The 16,619-nt window shown below is 43.3% G+C and overlaps 2 protein-coding genes across 2 annotated transcripts; one reads left to right on the forward strand and one right to left on the reverse strand.

Moving 5' to 3' along the window:
* Positions 1-4,685: 4,685 nt before the first annotated feature.
* LOC123045283 (uncharacterized) lies at positions 4,686-11,061 on the forward strand. Its single transcript, XM_044468281.1, has 12 exons — positions 4,686-4,895; positions 4,966-5,056; positions 5,168-5,231; positions 5,339-5,440; positions 5,555-5,619; positions 5,885-5,968; positions 6,764-6,843; positions 7,852-8,068; positions 8,994-9,049; positions 9,575-9,682; positions 10,299-10,482; positions 10,688-11,061. Exons 1-12 carry the CDS (start codon positions 4,813-4,815, stop codon positions 10,808-10,810), a joined length of 1,257 nt encoding a protein of 418 aa, XP_044324216.1. The 5' UTR covers positions 4,686-4,812; the 3' UTR covers positions 10,811-11,061.
* Positions 11,062-11,325: 264 nt separating this feature from the next.
* Positions 11,326-16,316, reverse strand: LOC123045284 (stearoyl-[acyl-carrier-protein] 9-desaturase 5, chloroplastic). Its single transcript, XM_044468283.1, has 3 exons — positions 16,015-16,316; positions 12,451-12,952; positions 11,326-12,166 (listed from the first exon to the last, which is right to left on the reverse strand). Exons 1-3 carry the CDS (start codon positions 16,128-16,130, stop codon positions 11,606-11,608), a joined length of 1,179 nt encoding a protein of 392 aa, XP_044324218.1. The 5' UTR covers positions 16,131-16,316; the 3' UTR covers positions 11,326-11,605.
* Positions 16,317-16,619: the final 303 nt, after the last annotated feature.

Consider the following 16,619-nt stretch of genomic DNA (forward strand, 5'->3'; position numbering starts at 1 on the left):
ACCTGGATGCCCATATTGGTTCCCACATATTCTACGAAGATCTTTATCGGTCAAACCGCATAACAACATACGTTGTTCCCTTTGTCATCGGTATGTTACTTGTCCGAGATTCGATCGTCGGTATCCAATACCTAGTTCAATCTCGTTATCGACAAGTCTCTTTACTCGTTCTGTAATACTTCATCTTATAACTAACTCATTAGTTACATGCTTGCAAGGCTTAGGTGATGAGTATTGCCGAGAGGGCCCAGAGATACCTCTCCGACAATCGGAGTGACAAAACCTAATCTCGAATTATGCTAACTCAACATGTACCTTCGGAGACACCTGTAGTACTCCTTTATAATCACCCAGTTACATTGTGACATTTGGTAGTACCCAAAGTGTTCCTCCGGTAAACGGGAGTTACACAATTCTCATAGTTACAGGAACATGTATAAGTCATGAAGGAAGCAATAGCAGAATACTAAACGATCAAGTGCTAAGCTAACGGGATGGGTCATGTCAATCACCTCATTCTCCTAATGATGTGATCCCATTAATCAAATGCCAACACATGTCAATGGTTAGGAAACATAACCATCTTTGATTAATGAGCTAGTCAAGTAGAGGCATACTAGTGACTATATGTTTGTCTATGTATTCACACATGTATCATGTTTCCGGTTAATATAATTCTAGCATGAATAATAAACATTTATCATGATATGAGGAAATAAATAATAACTTTATTATTGCCTCTAGGGCATATTTCCTTCAATTAGATGCTTGAAAGTGCAGGATGATCTTCCTTGGGTTTGTGCCGGGGACTTTAACGAAGCGTTATTCTAGTGGGACCAGATTGGGGGGAACCCAAGGAGTTTTGGCCAAATGGAAGATTTCAGGGACTGTTTGGATGAGTGTGGGCTTGCTGATTTGGGCTTCATCGGCTATCAATATACTTGGGATAACAAGCGAGAGGGCATGGACAATGTTCAAGTACGGTTGGATAGGGCGACATGCAATGCTAGTTTCTTGTCTCTGTTTCCTCACACCTATGTGGAGCATGTGATGACGGAGGAATCAGACCACCAGGCGATCTTGGTTCATGCGTTGGAGACAGCTCCGCGTACTAGGTAACCGAGGCATGCGGCCCTTTCGCTATGAGGAGGCATGGACACGCCATGCTCAGTATGATGCAATGATTGAGATTGCATGGATTCAGGCCGGGGGTGGTGATCACAGCTTGCAGGCGATGTGTGAGCGCTTGGCAAAGACAGCTTCGAGTATCCAGACCTAGGCGAGGAACATCTTTGGCTCTATAAGGAGGCATATTAAAGACCTCAAGGCACAGCTTGTTGATGCCAAGACTAGGGCGATGACCACTGGGTACACGCCGGAGATAAAAGAGATTGTGGACCAGCTTCGTGAGGTGTACGAACGGGAAGAAATTTTCTATAGGCAACATTCGCGCATTGACTGGCTTCAAGCCGGAGATCAGAACACGAGGTATTTTCATAATCGGGTTTCACGCCGGCGGCGCAAAAATACGTTGAGAGCTCTCAGAAAGGAGGATGGGTCACGTTGCTCGGTGGACGAGGAAATGAGGGAGATGGCTGCCTCTTTTTATGCGAACTTGTTTGCTTCAGAGGGCTCGTCCGGCTCCAAAGCTTTGCTTTCTAGCATTGCTCATCTTGTCACTGACGATATGAATGCGAGGCTGTCCTCCCTGATCACAGATATGGAGATTGAAGAGGCTTTATTTCAGATGGGCCCGATGAAGTCGCCGGGACCGAATGGTTTTCCAGCACTCTTCTACCAACGACATTGGTTGTTGGTGAAAGAAGATGTTTGCGTTGTTGTTCGTGGTTTCCTCATGGGCGAGTCCACTCCGGAGTCTTTTAATTCTATGGTGATTGTGATGATTCCTAAAGTTAACTCACCGGAGTTGCTTTCGCAGTTTCGACCAATTAGTTTATGTAATGTGCTATATAAAATTGCTATGAAAGTGCTTGCTAATCGCCTTAAAGGCATTCTTCCTTTCTTGATCTCAGAGGAGCAGAGTGCTTTTGTCCCTGGGAGGCTAATCATGGACAATGTTTTGGTGGCTTATGAGTGTGTTCATGCCATTAGGACCAGGAAGAGGAAGAAGAGCCTCCGTGCGGTCAAGCTTGATATGATGAAGGCGTTGACCGGGTGGAGTGGTGTTTTTGGAACAAGTCATGATAAAGTTTGGCTTTGGGTCGGATTGGATCAGGATGGTGATGAGGTGTGTTACTTCTGCAAGTTTCTGTGTTAAGCTTAACAGGGGTCTTTCAAGGAATTTTGTTCCATCTAGGGGGCTCAGACAGGGGGATCCTCTATCCCCTTATTTGTTTATGTTCTGTGTGGAGGGTTTTTTGACTCTTCTGAAGCGTGCTCAAGAGGAGGAAGCTATTCGTGGTGTTTCTTTCGGTGGCACTGGCCCCAAGGTTACTCACCTCTTGTTTGCAGACGACAGTATTGTGCTTCTGGAAGGGACCCAATCGAGCATGGAGACGTTGAAGAGTATCCTAGAGAGATATGAGGCCGCATCTGGACAGAAAGTTAACCTTCTGAAATCATCGATATTTTTTGGGAAAGGTTGTCAAGACGAAACTAAAGCTATGCTCAAGCAAATCAGTGGCATTTCCTCGAAGGCTTTGAGTGAAAAATACTTAGGTCTACCCACACGGGTGGGGAGACCTAAGGATGGAACCTTTAAATATGTGGTTGAGGGCTCCAAGGGAAAGGTTGGAGGGTGGAAAGGACAGGGGCTGTCAAAGAAGGCTAGGGAGGTTTTGGTTAAATCCTCGCTTCAAGCCACACCGACTCACACCATGAGCTATTTCCAGCTGACCAAGAAAATGTGCCAGAACCTAACATCTATCTCGTCGAAATTCTGGTGTGGAACAATCAATGGTGAGAGGAAGGTACATTGGATCTCGTGGGACAAGATGTGTATGTCGAAGAAGGAAGGTGGCCTGGGGTTCAGGGACCCGGAGGCTTTTAACCAAGCCATGTTGGCTAAACAAGCGTGGCGCCTGCATCAATACCCATCCTCCTTGTGTGCTCGTGTCTTGAAGGCCAGGTACTACCCGCATTGTTTTGTTTTGAATGCCACTTGCCCAGTAGCAGGCTCTTTCACTTTCAGAAGCATCTTGCATGGGCGTGATCTCTTGCAGGAGGGATCTATTTGGCGTATTGGGGATGGGTCCTCTATCAATATTCATCATAGTAACTGGATAACGAGGGCTGGACACATGCGGCCACTGGGCCAACGGTATGTTCAGGGAGTCACCAAGGTTGTCGACTTATTGACTCCTGATGGATCTTCATGGGATGATGCAAAGGTGAATGATATGTTTTCTGCAGATGATGCTCACGACATTAGGCAGATTGCAGTTGGGGGTCCGGGGACTGAGGATTACTTGGCTTGGAACTTCACTCGCAATGGTATCTTCACTGTCCGCTCGGCGTATCACCTGTGTATGGAAAGGAAGAAACGCAGGTCAGGTCAGCCGAAAGGATCTAGTTCAGTCGCGAAGCATAAAGGTTTTATGGCCTTGTGGGATACCCCTGCTCCTGGCAAAGCAAAGATACATGTCTGGCTTTTGATTCGGAATGGCTTGGCTGTGGGCGCGGAGCTTCACCATCGCAGGATCAAGGCTGGAGTTTTTTGCCCGGTGTGTGGCCGGGAGGAGTCCTTATTTCACCGGTTCTGGGGTTGCTACCATTCCATCCAGTTCTGGAAGCTGCTGTGGTCTGCTATGGGTGTTGAAGCGGCTCCCCCGCCCGGTCATGTGAACTCCCAGAGAGCGTTGGCTGACTGGCTGATTTCATGGTTCGCCTCGGTGAGTGAAGAGAAGAGGGATGTGTTTATTAATGGCACCTATGGCTTGTGGTTGGCTTGGAACGAAGCGCGCGATGGCAAGAAGATTGTGCCCCCCCAGGATGTGCTGGAAAGGGTCTCCTCGGCCATGGCGTCGTGGAGAGAAGCTCATGCTGCCCCTGCTAGGCAGACGCCGGCAAGTTCGGTGCAGCGGTGCGAAGCTCCAGAAGATGGATGGATTAAGGCCAATGCTGATGGTGCTCTCGCGAAACAACATAACAAGGGCGGTGGTGGGACTATCCTACGTGACCACAATGGTGGCTATGTGGCTTCGGCCTGCTTCTACTTCCCACAATGTGCTGATCCCGAACGTGCTGAGCTCATGGCGTGCCTGAAGGCGATCAAGATGGCGAGGGAGTGGAATGTTGACATGATTCATGTGGAGCTGGACTGCCAGGCTCTGGCGAAGATGATCCTGAGCCCTGAAAAGAACTTCTCTCCGGTCGGGCCATGGGTTGAAGAGGTAAAGAGGTCGCTGGGGGAGTTCATGGACTTGAAGGTGGGCTGGGTTCGGCGCTCGGCAAATTCTGTTGCCCATAAGCTCGCTAGGGTTGGAGTTGGAGAGGAGAGATGTCAGGTGTGGGCTGGTGTGCCGCCTGGTTTTATCCTAGATGTTGTATGGATGACATTCCGCTTTATGTTCAATATATGAATGTGTTTCCCTAAAAAAAAGCTGAGATAATAAAGTGTAATTCAAATATCCCCGTCAATCCTGACCATCCAGAGAAGTCGATGGCGGCCGTTGGATGGCCGGAGGTGTTCGCTGGAGCGACAATTGTGGGTGTAGAGGATCTGACAGGGTCGGGGCTGAACCGTTTGCTGGAGTCGGGAGGGGCGGGATGCCACCCGTCGCGGCTCTCGTCTCCTTTTGATCTCCTCCCCCATTTCGAAAGCAAATTTCTAGGCGGGAGAGAGAGGCGGAGATGGCTGCGGTCATGGCGGAAACCCTAGCGCTGGCCCCGGTGGAGGACCCCGAGGCGCCCCTCGACGCGGCCGCCATCCGAAGGTACTACCTACTTGCTGTCCCCTCTCCTCCGCTCCATCGATTCATCTCCCAACTCCCTTCGTTCATTCAGCCGGTTCGAGCAGCTCTCCACGCTGTGGGGAGGGGACGAGGAGGAGCCGGTGGATGCTGCGGCGGAGGACGAGCTGCGCTCCGGGTGCGAGGTGGGTGTCGGCGGCTTCGTGTCAACAGCCAGGGGTTCAGTGCTCTGCTAGGTTTCTTACTTTAGCCCACGAGACAGGTTAATATCTTCGTTTCTGCTGTGTTGTTTCCAGGCGGATATGCAGGCGGAGGATGCGTGGGACTCCAGCGCTGCTGAGCTAGAGAGTCGCTGCTTGGGTATGCGTCCGATTCCATTTGATTTTACTGCTATCTTGACGGTTCATAGAGTGTGGTGCACAATGGCTCTTCTGGTTTTAGTGTGACGGTGCGATTGTTGTATGTAGATTCGTACATTGAGTGGTTGAGAAAGGAGGTGAGCTTGGCAGAGGAGGAGAACTGCAAGTTATCTGCCGAGATTAGTGTCATTGGAGAGACAGTGTTCAAAGGTTATTTATCTTTGGTTTTTCTTGTTTATAAGCCCATGCTAGTTGCCAACACTTTGCTAGCCAAGTCGTAGCACTGTGTTCCTTCAAATAACAAAAGCGACTTTTGTTGTTTAGACACGATTCCGCTGGATGCTGAGATTGAATCACTGGAGTCTTCACTGAATACACTTGATTCAGAGGTTGTTCTCAAATTCTGGACCCTTTACTGCATCCAATTCCTCCTCAAAATAAGACTGTTTGCAAAAAAAATATTCCAAGGAAGTTAAATTTGTAGATTCAAAATCATTAGTGTTTTTCTTTTCTTGCGAGTTGTGACAATCTTAAACGTCTGCCATCATGCTTATGTAAACATTTGACATGTCATCTACAGTAAGTAATCTTTTACATTCCCTTCAACTTTCTTTTCTTAACATATTTACAATATTTAACCCTCCTTTGATGTAGGGTTTGAAACATTCGAAAGCAAGTCCTATCTCAACTGATTCAGGCTTCAACCAAATAGATATTGAGAAGGACTGCAAATATCAGGTGTGGTTAGATGTTGTATATAATTGACATATTCCAAATATTGTGCTATCTATGCTGAATTGCTTATCGCTTAACAATTTCAATGGTCTAAGTGGAGACAAATCAATGGAAAGTTCAGGATAATAGTAATACAAAACGTAAATGTAACTTATATTCCTTGCTGAAATTATTCGTGTAAGCTAGATAGTAACTTGCTTCAGAGAGTGGATTTTTGGAACATGGGTGTATTGGAGGACTTTATTTTAAATAGTTTAAGAATTACATTTAATTTTTCAAAAAATCACGAAAATAATTCTACATGGTCATATGGATGGATATTACGCGTGTGTAAAGTTTGGTGATGAAATAAGTAAGCATGTGAGCTATGCAAAAATGAGAAAATGATGATATCTAAATAGTGAATAATGCAGCACTGTTCATCTTTCCAAAATCACGATTTTGTCATTTGTGTGTAACTCACATGGTTACTTATTTCATCAACAGAATTTCCACATGTGTAACATACATCCATATGAACATGTGGATTTTTCTTTTGGAATTTTTTGAAACTTCAAAATTTCATTTTGACACTGTTCAAAATATAAGGTTCCAATGTACCCGTCCACCAAAGTGACTTTTTGCTTCATGGGTGTGTTGGTGGTGTCCTCTTGGACAGTTACATTGTAATACAGTCAACCTATTCTGCCTATTTATATTATAGAGCATCTTCCACAAACAAAACCTCACACAGAAAGTAGTAACAACGACTTTGTGATGCTCTGTGTTGTTGAACACACACCTTTAACAAATTTCCAGGAACTGAAACTAGATCATCAAATGGGAAGAAGTGAGATGGACTTGAAGCTGCTACAAATACAAAGTATTTCAATGCAAAGGTATCAAGCTTATGCGCCTTAATCTCTCTACTGATTGTAAATCTGTTGAAAGCATCTTAACATCAACAATGGCAATACTACTTGTTTGCCATGATGGCAATGATATGGTTATCAGAACTCAACATAAATCCTGATTGTTATTCATGTTATTCAGAACTCAATAAATGTCCCTGATTGTTCTTGATGATAAGAATACTTTAATTTATCATATGAATGAGGTTTCTCAACTTGACTTTGCATATAAAATAGTTTGCTCAACAAGGAATTTCACCACTTTATCTGTTTTAGAATTCGCTAACCATTCTGCCACTATTAGTTTTTACTCCCTGTTTGTGTTCATTAAGGACAAAATGTAAATATGCTTGGTTAGCTATCATCTGTTAATGCATTGAGATGAACCCATGTAATGCGCACAGCACACCGCCAGCACCGTTGTTCTCTTCATTTGTAGTCTCTGTTTATATTATTTTCAACCTTCTCAGTTTCAGCATCTATCTTTGGCAAAACCTTCTCATTCCAACACATGATTAATTTTCTATCTTTGTTGAACGTGGCATTTGGATTAGATATGCATGCCTTCCTCGCGTTCTGAGGATCACACTGCTATACACATGATTACCGGTTCTGACATGAACTCTTGACCAATCTCCTGATTGTTGTGCTCTTCTTTTAATGTCCAGTCCTTGAGATTATCTGTGAACTCTCAATCGGTCATCAATTTGTAACTGGCTTTCTGTTCTCCCATCTTCACATTTAGAAGTTATAATCACAAGCATATGTTCCTTATTTTTTGAAACCTACATATGTTTCTTACCATTGAATCAAGTGTTCTTTGTTGACTTTTTTACTGATTCCATTGTCGTTACCTGTTGGCTTCCTTCATCATCCCAGCTTGTTAAAATTGTACCACTCTGAGCTTTTAACTGGGGCTGTCTCATGTTTAGATTTTAAGCTTGTTCTGCTTAAAAACTTCCAACTTCTTCATGACATCTTCCTCTCTCTATCCAGGGATGAAGAAATGTGGCAGCTTCAATCTCTGGTTTCAGGACCAAAGGTCTTAGAGTTTAAAGACAATTGTCTCAGGGTGCTCCTGAAGGCACCTATACTGACCTCGGAATGTGTAATTCTTGGACAAAAGTTGGATTGTGTTGTTGATTCTTTTGTTTCAGATCATGAGTTACTGATAGAAGTTGATGAAGGAAGCATGGAACTGAATAAAGTCCAGGTGCTCTCTTAACCATATTTTTCTCATTTTGTAGAAACTCTTTACCTCTGGTGAACTAATTGATCATCATTTTTTATTTTTACCTATGGTAGATATTTGGTGTAATGCCTGGTGCATTTCAGGATATTGCTGCATTTCACGATTAAAAATCTCACGGTACAAGTAGTGAATAATGAATAACCAAGGATCATAAAACTGCATGGCTGGGTGTGGCTACAGTAACCTGTGCGATGTTAGCTGTTTTCCACCTTGATTTTCCTATACAGTGATCAATCCTATTTGACACTCCAACTTCATGTAAAGTAATCAACTGAGATGATTATAAAATATTCTTGTGTACAAGTGTTCAACGGAACATAAAGGCTCGGGCAAGCTGTAACATTTTTGTAGGCTTAAAGTATTTTTATCAGACATTCCTAAACTTACTGAAAATAATAATAATAGTAAAGCAGTGAACTACTCTTCCATGCCCCTGATCATTGCAAAAGATTTTTTGTGCTTATGCTTGCATAGTTACCTGACAATCAACGCAAAAACTGATGTTGTCTTGGAATCAATTTTGTATGCATATGAATTAGGAAGGAGACACACCAGTATCCACCATCTTTTATTAGATGTAACCTATGAGTGGATTAAGATACTCATTTTGTATTATGCTGTTATTTCATATTCTTTCTGTAACATTCACAATAAAATTTTGTGCTTATGCTTATTCAGTGGTTCCAGCATTTGGATTCCTGCTAAACACCTCAAGCCGTGTCAAACTTTTCTTCTTATTCCTATTTTTTGTACTTCATTCAGTTCTTTGCTGGCAATGTTATGGTGCTTGATAACGAATTGCCAATTGCCATACTTTTAACCTTTTAAAGTCCATTCAGGAGAACTATGTTGTATCATGTTTTACCAATCATATTTGTCTTTTCAGATCTTTCCTGCTGATGTTTGTGTAGATATACTGATTGAGAAGCTCAAGTCCTCCAGGTATGTTGGAGATATTTTGCCATCTGACTTACAGAGCTGGCTTAGGCCCAGTTCTTTTGCCAGATTCTCCCAAAATCTAACCCCTACCCAGATTCTCCCAGAATCTTTGAGCCCCATTTGTTTTACAATCCTATCTAGTTAGGGTCTAATTAGGTAGGATTGTAAAACAAAAAGGGGTCAAAGATTCTAGGAGAAGCTAGAGAGGGGCAGATTCTAAGAGAATCTTGCAAAAGAACTGGCCTTTATTGTTCTTCCAAAAAAGGGGTCGCTTGTTGAAACATTTGAACAACTTCGAATCTTCATTAAGGTTCAGAAGTGCCACCACTATTAAACAACATAGAACACCAAGAAACTTTTTTTTTGACGGGTAGAACACCAAGAAACTTCACTTGCCTTTGTCATTTCTTTTGTGTTATTTTAGTATACAATTCACGACTCACAGTTGTGCGAACTGTACTCTGTATTACTTTCAATCATTTTTGTGTGCTTAACTGCTTATGCAAAAAACACTATCTGCTTTTGAAGAGAGGTCATTTCCGCTCCATCTTTGGGATGGCTCATTCGGCAATGTCAACAACATATTGTAATCAACATTCTAAGACGATCGTTGGTGAATGATGCCAATAATTCCAGGTGACATTATTCTGCATCTGCTAGTATTGCACTAATAATTCTGTAATTTTTTACTGTTATTCCCTTTTGTAAGAATAATTGCAAGGAATCTATAATCTCTAAGCTTCTTCATTGAATTTACAGCTTACACTGCAATAATTCATAGCACTCTTTGTATGTTATAGCAATTTATGTTCTGCCAATATTACTGGAGCTATTTACTTGGTTTTGTATCAAACAGATTTTACTATGAGAGACACGTTCCTTTCTAATAGAAAATGATATGCAGCTGGCCGCTTGTTAGAGGAAAAAAAAACAAATATTACAATTTCACATTAAACTAGAAAGACAATTTAATCATGAATGTCCTTACTATTTGGATTTGATGACCCCCTTAATTGAGTAATGATAAATATTTCTCAAAAGAGGTAGTGATCTAATTAGTGATCTAAACGCTCTTATATTTCTTTATGGAAGGAGTACATTTTATCTGACAATTGAAGTCAGGCTCATGTGATGCGCATAGGCAACAAAAACTAATTGTAGGTGCTCAGCATGAATATTATATATGCTCATAATTTTGTCCCTTTGTGTTCAACATTTTGATAATGTGACAAACTCTTCTGTTTTCTTGCAGGCATTCTTTCGAGTACTTTGACAAAGATGAAACAATCGTAGCTCATTTGGTTGGTGCAATCGATGCCTTCTTCAAGATATCTGCAGATTGGCCACTGTCGTCCTATGGTCTGAAGTTAATCTCAATCCGCAATTCAGGGACTCAGCCAACGAATATAACTTTAGATTTGCTCTGCAAGACCAAGGTAAAAATGGCTAAGCCAATATTAGCAGAGGAAGTATGAAAATAATGATCTGTTTTACATAGACGCCTAGTTTCCATTTTGTAGTCAATAAGCATGGGTACCAGCTTCTAGACCAAGGCCATGGCTACCAAAACAAACATAATAAGCACGGGTACCAGCTGTTGAGTTGCAACCTAATTCGCGGTCTTGGTCCTTTGGTTGCCAGGAACTTGCCAATGGCTTGGAGCTTGAGACTCGTCGGCATCTGGTAAGATTTGTAGACGCCGTTGAGGAGATTCTTGTTCGGGAGATGCAGTCAGAGCTCCACTCCAGCAGGGTTTCTGCTTAGAATCGATTTCTGGGCTCGGCTTCTCATCAAGTTGATGGCAGACAGGAGCCCAATTCAGATTTAGTCCTTTCTTGTATTGTGGTAAAAAAAAAGGTGTGCGCAAAGCTTGAACCGTCGAAAGATCAGGCGGGATTGTGGTTGTATTGGTTCTTTATACCAGACTGTTAAACTGTGTCCTCCAGTGCACTGTTCAATTGACTGACGCTGTGAAAAAAAGGAAAGAAGAAAAATGCAATTAGCCAGACTTGAAACCGTGTCCTTCAGTTCAATTGACTGACTTGCGGCTTGTGCGAATTCAATTCAAACTGAGAGAAAACACATGAAACATGATGTCCGACCAGGCAAAATAATTCCAAGTTCCAAATAGATCTGTAATAATGAACTCAAGGCAGAAACACAACAAGATGGAAAGCAGAGAAGATCAGAACATGATCTAGCTTGTTGAACTCATTGCATTTCGATCAGAAAAAATGGCTTTAAAGTTTGGAATCTCATGATGCACCAACAGGTCTATCTGTATACAAATATCCATTTATTACTTTGAAACTTATACAAGCCCTGTAAACTTCAACGGTCACATAAAATATTCAACACAATAAAAGGTTGCAACGGAGCCCTTCATGGCCAGCCAGCATCTCACACCACTTTCACTAGCCTCTTCCCCACTGTCATCCAACAACTTACAGGACAGCACATAAAACATTCTACCCTGCTATTAGGAAAACCTACACTGACCCGAAACACGAAATAATAGGATGGATGCAGTCTCATTAACCTTGTGTTCCTTCCTCTTTATTAGAGCTGCACTTTACGGTCGTAGACCCAGCTGAATGGAACCACAGGCCCCTGTTTCGCCCTTGCCTGCGCTCTTTCATCCAGCCGCCTGAATCTCGTTGCCAAAGTGCAAACATAGTCCTGCGACCGTCTTCCTTCACCGGACAGTCCAGTGAGATCTGCAACTTTCCACCTCTGGACCAAGAACTCAAGGATGTCGGCGTAGTCTTTCGCCGTGTAGACCCCAAGCCGCTGCGCGACCGAGCTGAAGTGCTCGAATAGGTTGTTGTCCTCACCATCGTACATGAGATGGGCAGGCATCGAGATCTTCTTCCTCATCATGTCAGCAAATGCAAGCACCGTGTAGTCAGGATCTATTTCAAAAAGCTTCTCAACTATCTTGGTGTAAGCTGTCTCATGGCGCTTCTCATCAGCTGCTATTGTACCACATATCTGGGCCAGTTTAAGGTCCCCAAATTGCTTGGCATGCCTAGCAGTATTGCCATGGGATATGAAAGTAGCTCTCTCTTGGAATGATGTGTAAAGGAAACCCATGTAGGGATTGTTCTCAGTTCCTGGATCCTGTATTGACATGGGATACACTAAGAATTAATGGCAACATTCAATCCAAAAACAATTGCATGTTACAATTTACAAGTAGCTGCACTACCGCAGCACAAGAATATAGGTTGCCCTGCTACAATGAAGCACTATCTACAGACAGCACAAAGTAAATGGTAGTTTGTCGATTGAACACCATACGCTTTTGTTACATGTTGGTTTTGGGAATATTGGTGATTTTGTTTTGAGATTAGCAAAGTTAATGATCATACACTGAACCTTAAAAGATAGATAATAGTTCTTACCATTCCAGAACCAATAAGGTACTGTATAGTCTTCTCAATTTGTCTCATGTCAACCCGTCCGGAAAGGTACATGTACTTGTTCAGAAGATCACCATGCCTGTTTTCTTCAGCAGTCCATGCTCTTGTCCAAACAGCCCAGGCAGTTGGGCTTGCGCCAGTTTCATCTCGGACACCATCAAGGGTGTTGAGCATTGTTTGGTACGTAGGAAGGGCTTCCTCAGTAACCATGTCACCAACTAGGCAAACAAAGTAGTCATCAGGGATTTCCTTTGCCCGCTCCCTCAGTTCTTTTACTTCATCATAAAATCCCTCGGAAGAAGGGTCTGGTAGGAAGTCCTGTGGCTGCCATGACTTCTCAACTGGCTTCAGAAGGTTCAATAGGTTGTCCCTAGCCCAAGATTGAAGTGAATCAAAGATCTCCTGCTTTTGTGCTGGTAGCGAATGCATGACTTGGAGATGCACCTCACGTGGGGGAGCATAGGGCTTTTTGGCAGTTTTGACCCTAGGAAAGGTAACATAATGACTTAGTACAATCCAGAAGGAGCACTGCACAGTACATATGGATGTACAGTACTTGTTAAGGTGAATGGATGCAACTCATATTAATCTATCTACCATAATATCTCTATTCCGGAAATTTCCAGGCTTCTGTGAAACTAGAGTGGCCAAGGAAACACAATGAGCCTATCCCTTTAGGCCATGGTGAAGAAAGGCTTCTGATGTTTGCATAGAAACTTTTAACACAAAACAGTGTTTACCAAACATGCTACTACCATATATCAAAAACATGTAAGGTTCCGGTGAAGTTAGATTAAGTAGTTTGAGGTGCCACAACTGCATCTACATACATAAACAGGGCAGAATCAACAATGTTTCTAAGGTTTTACAAGCTATTATCCAGAATAACTTGATGGATAATTTGACTAAACAGAGTAACTCGATGCAAAACTTGACTAAGCAAAACACAATAAACGCAAAGTCCGCCCAAATTATCCTACATTAAACTGGATGACAAACAAAGAGTCGGTACCTATTTTTTTGTACTCGCATAATTCCTATATTCATCTTTATGAATCCAGTGAACAGTCTGACCACTCATATTTCATTGTATTATTGATTACAATACCCTAAAACGTCATTGGTAAATTTCTGTTCTTAGACTACGAATTATTTAAACTGATACTACAAGAACACAAGAGTAGTGTTCGTGTGTGCTCCCAAAAACTAAATTGCACAAATCATAATCGCAGATCAAGCCTTTTAATGTTCACTATCAGTCTATCCCCATCAACATGTTTGAACAAGTTCAGATCTCAGCAGCTAACAAGTTTATGGCTTCATGCATGACATAAACCCCCCGAAGACCACTGGAAAACAACTTTGAACAAGTACACCCTGCATAAATTTAAATTGACCATCCAAACAACTCTGGAATTTTACGGCCTGCTTAAATTGACCATCGAAATGACTCTGAATTTCGGCAGCCTGATTAAATTGACCATCCAAAGAATTCTGGATTTCTACAGCCTGCTTACATTGACCATCTATTGTTTTTGCAGAAGCAATTCCTTCTAATCAACAATATAGGATTTTGGTGCGTTGGCACTTATGGAAGGACTACGCCAACCCTAGCACCGGCGGTGAATCAGTGGTGAATGATAACTTAGAATCGTGGTGGGGTAGCACCCGTAAGCTGATTCGCAAGGAGACTCGCAGAGCTTTTGATAGCCTGGTGATTTTGGTGTGTTGGCACTTATGGAAGCAGCGAAATGCTCGAGTCTTCCATCCGGCGACTCCATCTATTTCCGCCTCTGAACTAGTATCTAGAATTCTTGATGAGCTGCACACGTGGGCGACAGCGGGTGCAGTGGCGGAGCTTGGAAGAAAAAGTTGGGCGGGCCATCTCAAAGGAGAGCACAAATATCGAGTCTGCAACTGGGTGGGCACGATCTGAACCCAGGGGCATCTGCATCCACTTTTCAAAAAATGCATTTTAAGTATGTTTTAAAATCTAAAGAAACAAAAGAAATTCCATGCATACATGTTCACAAATGTATGTGCGCGGCGCAAGGTTTTGTGAAAAAATATCCTTTTGTTTCATCTTCGTAAAAAGACAAATTTCAGTGCTTTTAAATAGCGTTTCGCGACATTATTTTTTGTCTTTTTTGCACAGGCCACAAAAGAAGTTATTTTTTTGTGAAACTTTATGCACGCACATAGAACATGAATACGTACTGTGCCACCTTCTTTGGATTTTTTTAGCATTTTAAAATGTGTTTTTCAAAGTGGATTCATATATACCCGGGTTCATCCATGCACTTCTCGTCTGCAACTACCTTAGTTTCTTAGAGCATCTACAACCACTATTAGCTAAACTGGCTTCCTATTTGCGTGCGGATGCACCCGGCAGTGAACGGGCGTGTCCATTTCAAACCTCTAATTGTCTCTGCATCCAATCACACCCTTTAAATTTTCTTTCCTACTTTAAACATTTCATCGAACAGATTGCGTGCAACACCGCTAGAGCATGCGCAGAGCACACCCGGATGCCGCACGACCACACGGACAACATGCGCGCCGGAGAAGTCCTGCGGCCGGAGTGCGCGAGTTCGGGTGGCCTTGCCGGCCTTCTAATGGTGTAGTGTAGTGGTGGTGGAGCTACGCGACTATGGGAGGACGAGAGGTTCAGAGGAGAGGAGCACCATGTACTGTGCCTCCTTGTACACTGCTGGGTGGCTTTGGATCGATCGGGAAGGGGTGACTGGCTACAAAGCATATGTATATCAGTATATGTATTAAAGAAGTAGGCCAAAATCCTGGGCGGGCCATGGCCCAGGTCTGCCCCAACGAAGCTCCGCCCCTGAGCGGGTGGGTGGGGAGTTGACACCATTGTGTGAGGAGTTAACATATTGTGTGGAGTTGGAGTTGGCCATGGCCTCAGTCGGCTTGTGACTGGCGGCTATGCTTGTAACACTCTTGTACATTTCTTTCACTCTTCTATAAAGCTAAGGTACACAATTTGCGTACTCTCGAAAAAAAATATATGCACAATCAATCTGAGAACCTGTAGATATATCATCGTTACAAAAAAAAAACTGCACCGGCAAAAAAAAACTGAGATAGACAGAAAAGGGGAACCGGATTTTGCGCATCTACAAACGGTCTAGATCGCCAAATCGATCAGATAGGGGTCACAAACTAGCCATCCAGATCGTAAGCAGAAGCTCGGTATCAAATGGATCAGCAAATGAATTTAAAGACACGCCGAGCAAAGCCCTGGATCTCAACAAGAAAAGAAGGAGAACACGGAAGCCAAACCGCAACGAGAAGAAAAGATGGAGTGCATTTTTCTTCTTGTCGTGATTTGATCCGATCCATTGGTAAGTGGTTGCCCTATTTTCCAAGCAGCCAATTCCAGATCACGAATCTCGCCACCCCAGATCACAAAAATAACTCCAGAGCCTATATAAACCATCCCACCAACCCAGATCATACTATACGCGAACCATTTCCGCCATAATCAAGGAGCAGGATTTGCAGGTATGGGCGGGAGGATCTCCTTACTCGTTCATGGTGGAGGCCATGGCCACCACCGGCGGTGCCCCATTGCTGGCCCTCCTCTGCGCGACGGAAGGCGACGGCGAGGCCTTGTGGGACGGGAGGCAGGCCCTGAACGCCATGGCCGGTCGACTCACCTCACCACGAGCCGCCCCGTGCGAGATCTCGATGAGGAGGACAGGTGGATGGATTCTTGTTTGCTACAGAGGCCGGGATTCCGCCTGCACCGCTTCTTGGGCGCTCCTGGTTGTCTCTACCTGTACCTGGGTGGGCTGGCTGTGGGGGGTTATACAAGGGGTTTGTGAGAGGGATCCGCTATTAAAAGAGGGAAGAGAGAGAATTTCTTGTCGATCGGGGAGAGAGGGATCCGCCATTATTTCTGTTTACGGCGTCGAGTTATTCCAACCTCTTTTGCTGGCGTGCATTGAAATTTTTGACCTCGCTGGCCCCCATGGCGAAAAATAAACTTGATGTTGTCGATAGATAGTGAGGTGTTTTGGATCCCAGTGCCTACGAGCATCAAACTTAATAAGGTTCATATTTTAAAGTTTCAGAACATTTTAAAAGCGACTTTACATATACACCTGGACATACTATATTTTCGTAAAAAA

Source organism: Triticum aestivum, chromosome 2B (assembly GCF_018294505.1).
Source record: "Triticum aestivum cultivar Chinese Spring chromosome 2B, IWGSC CS RefSeq v2.1, whole genome shotgun sequence".
NCBI classification, from domain to species: domain Eukaryota; kingdom Viridiplantae; phylum Streptophyta; class Magnoliopsida; order Poales; family Poaceae; genus Triticum; species Triticum aestivum.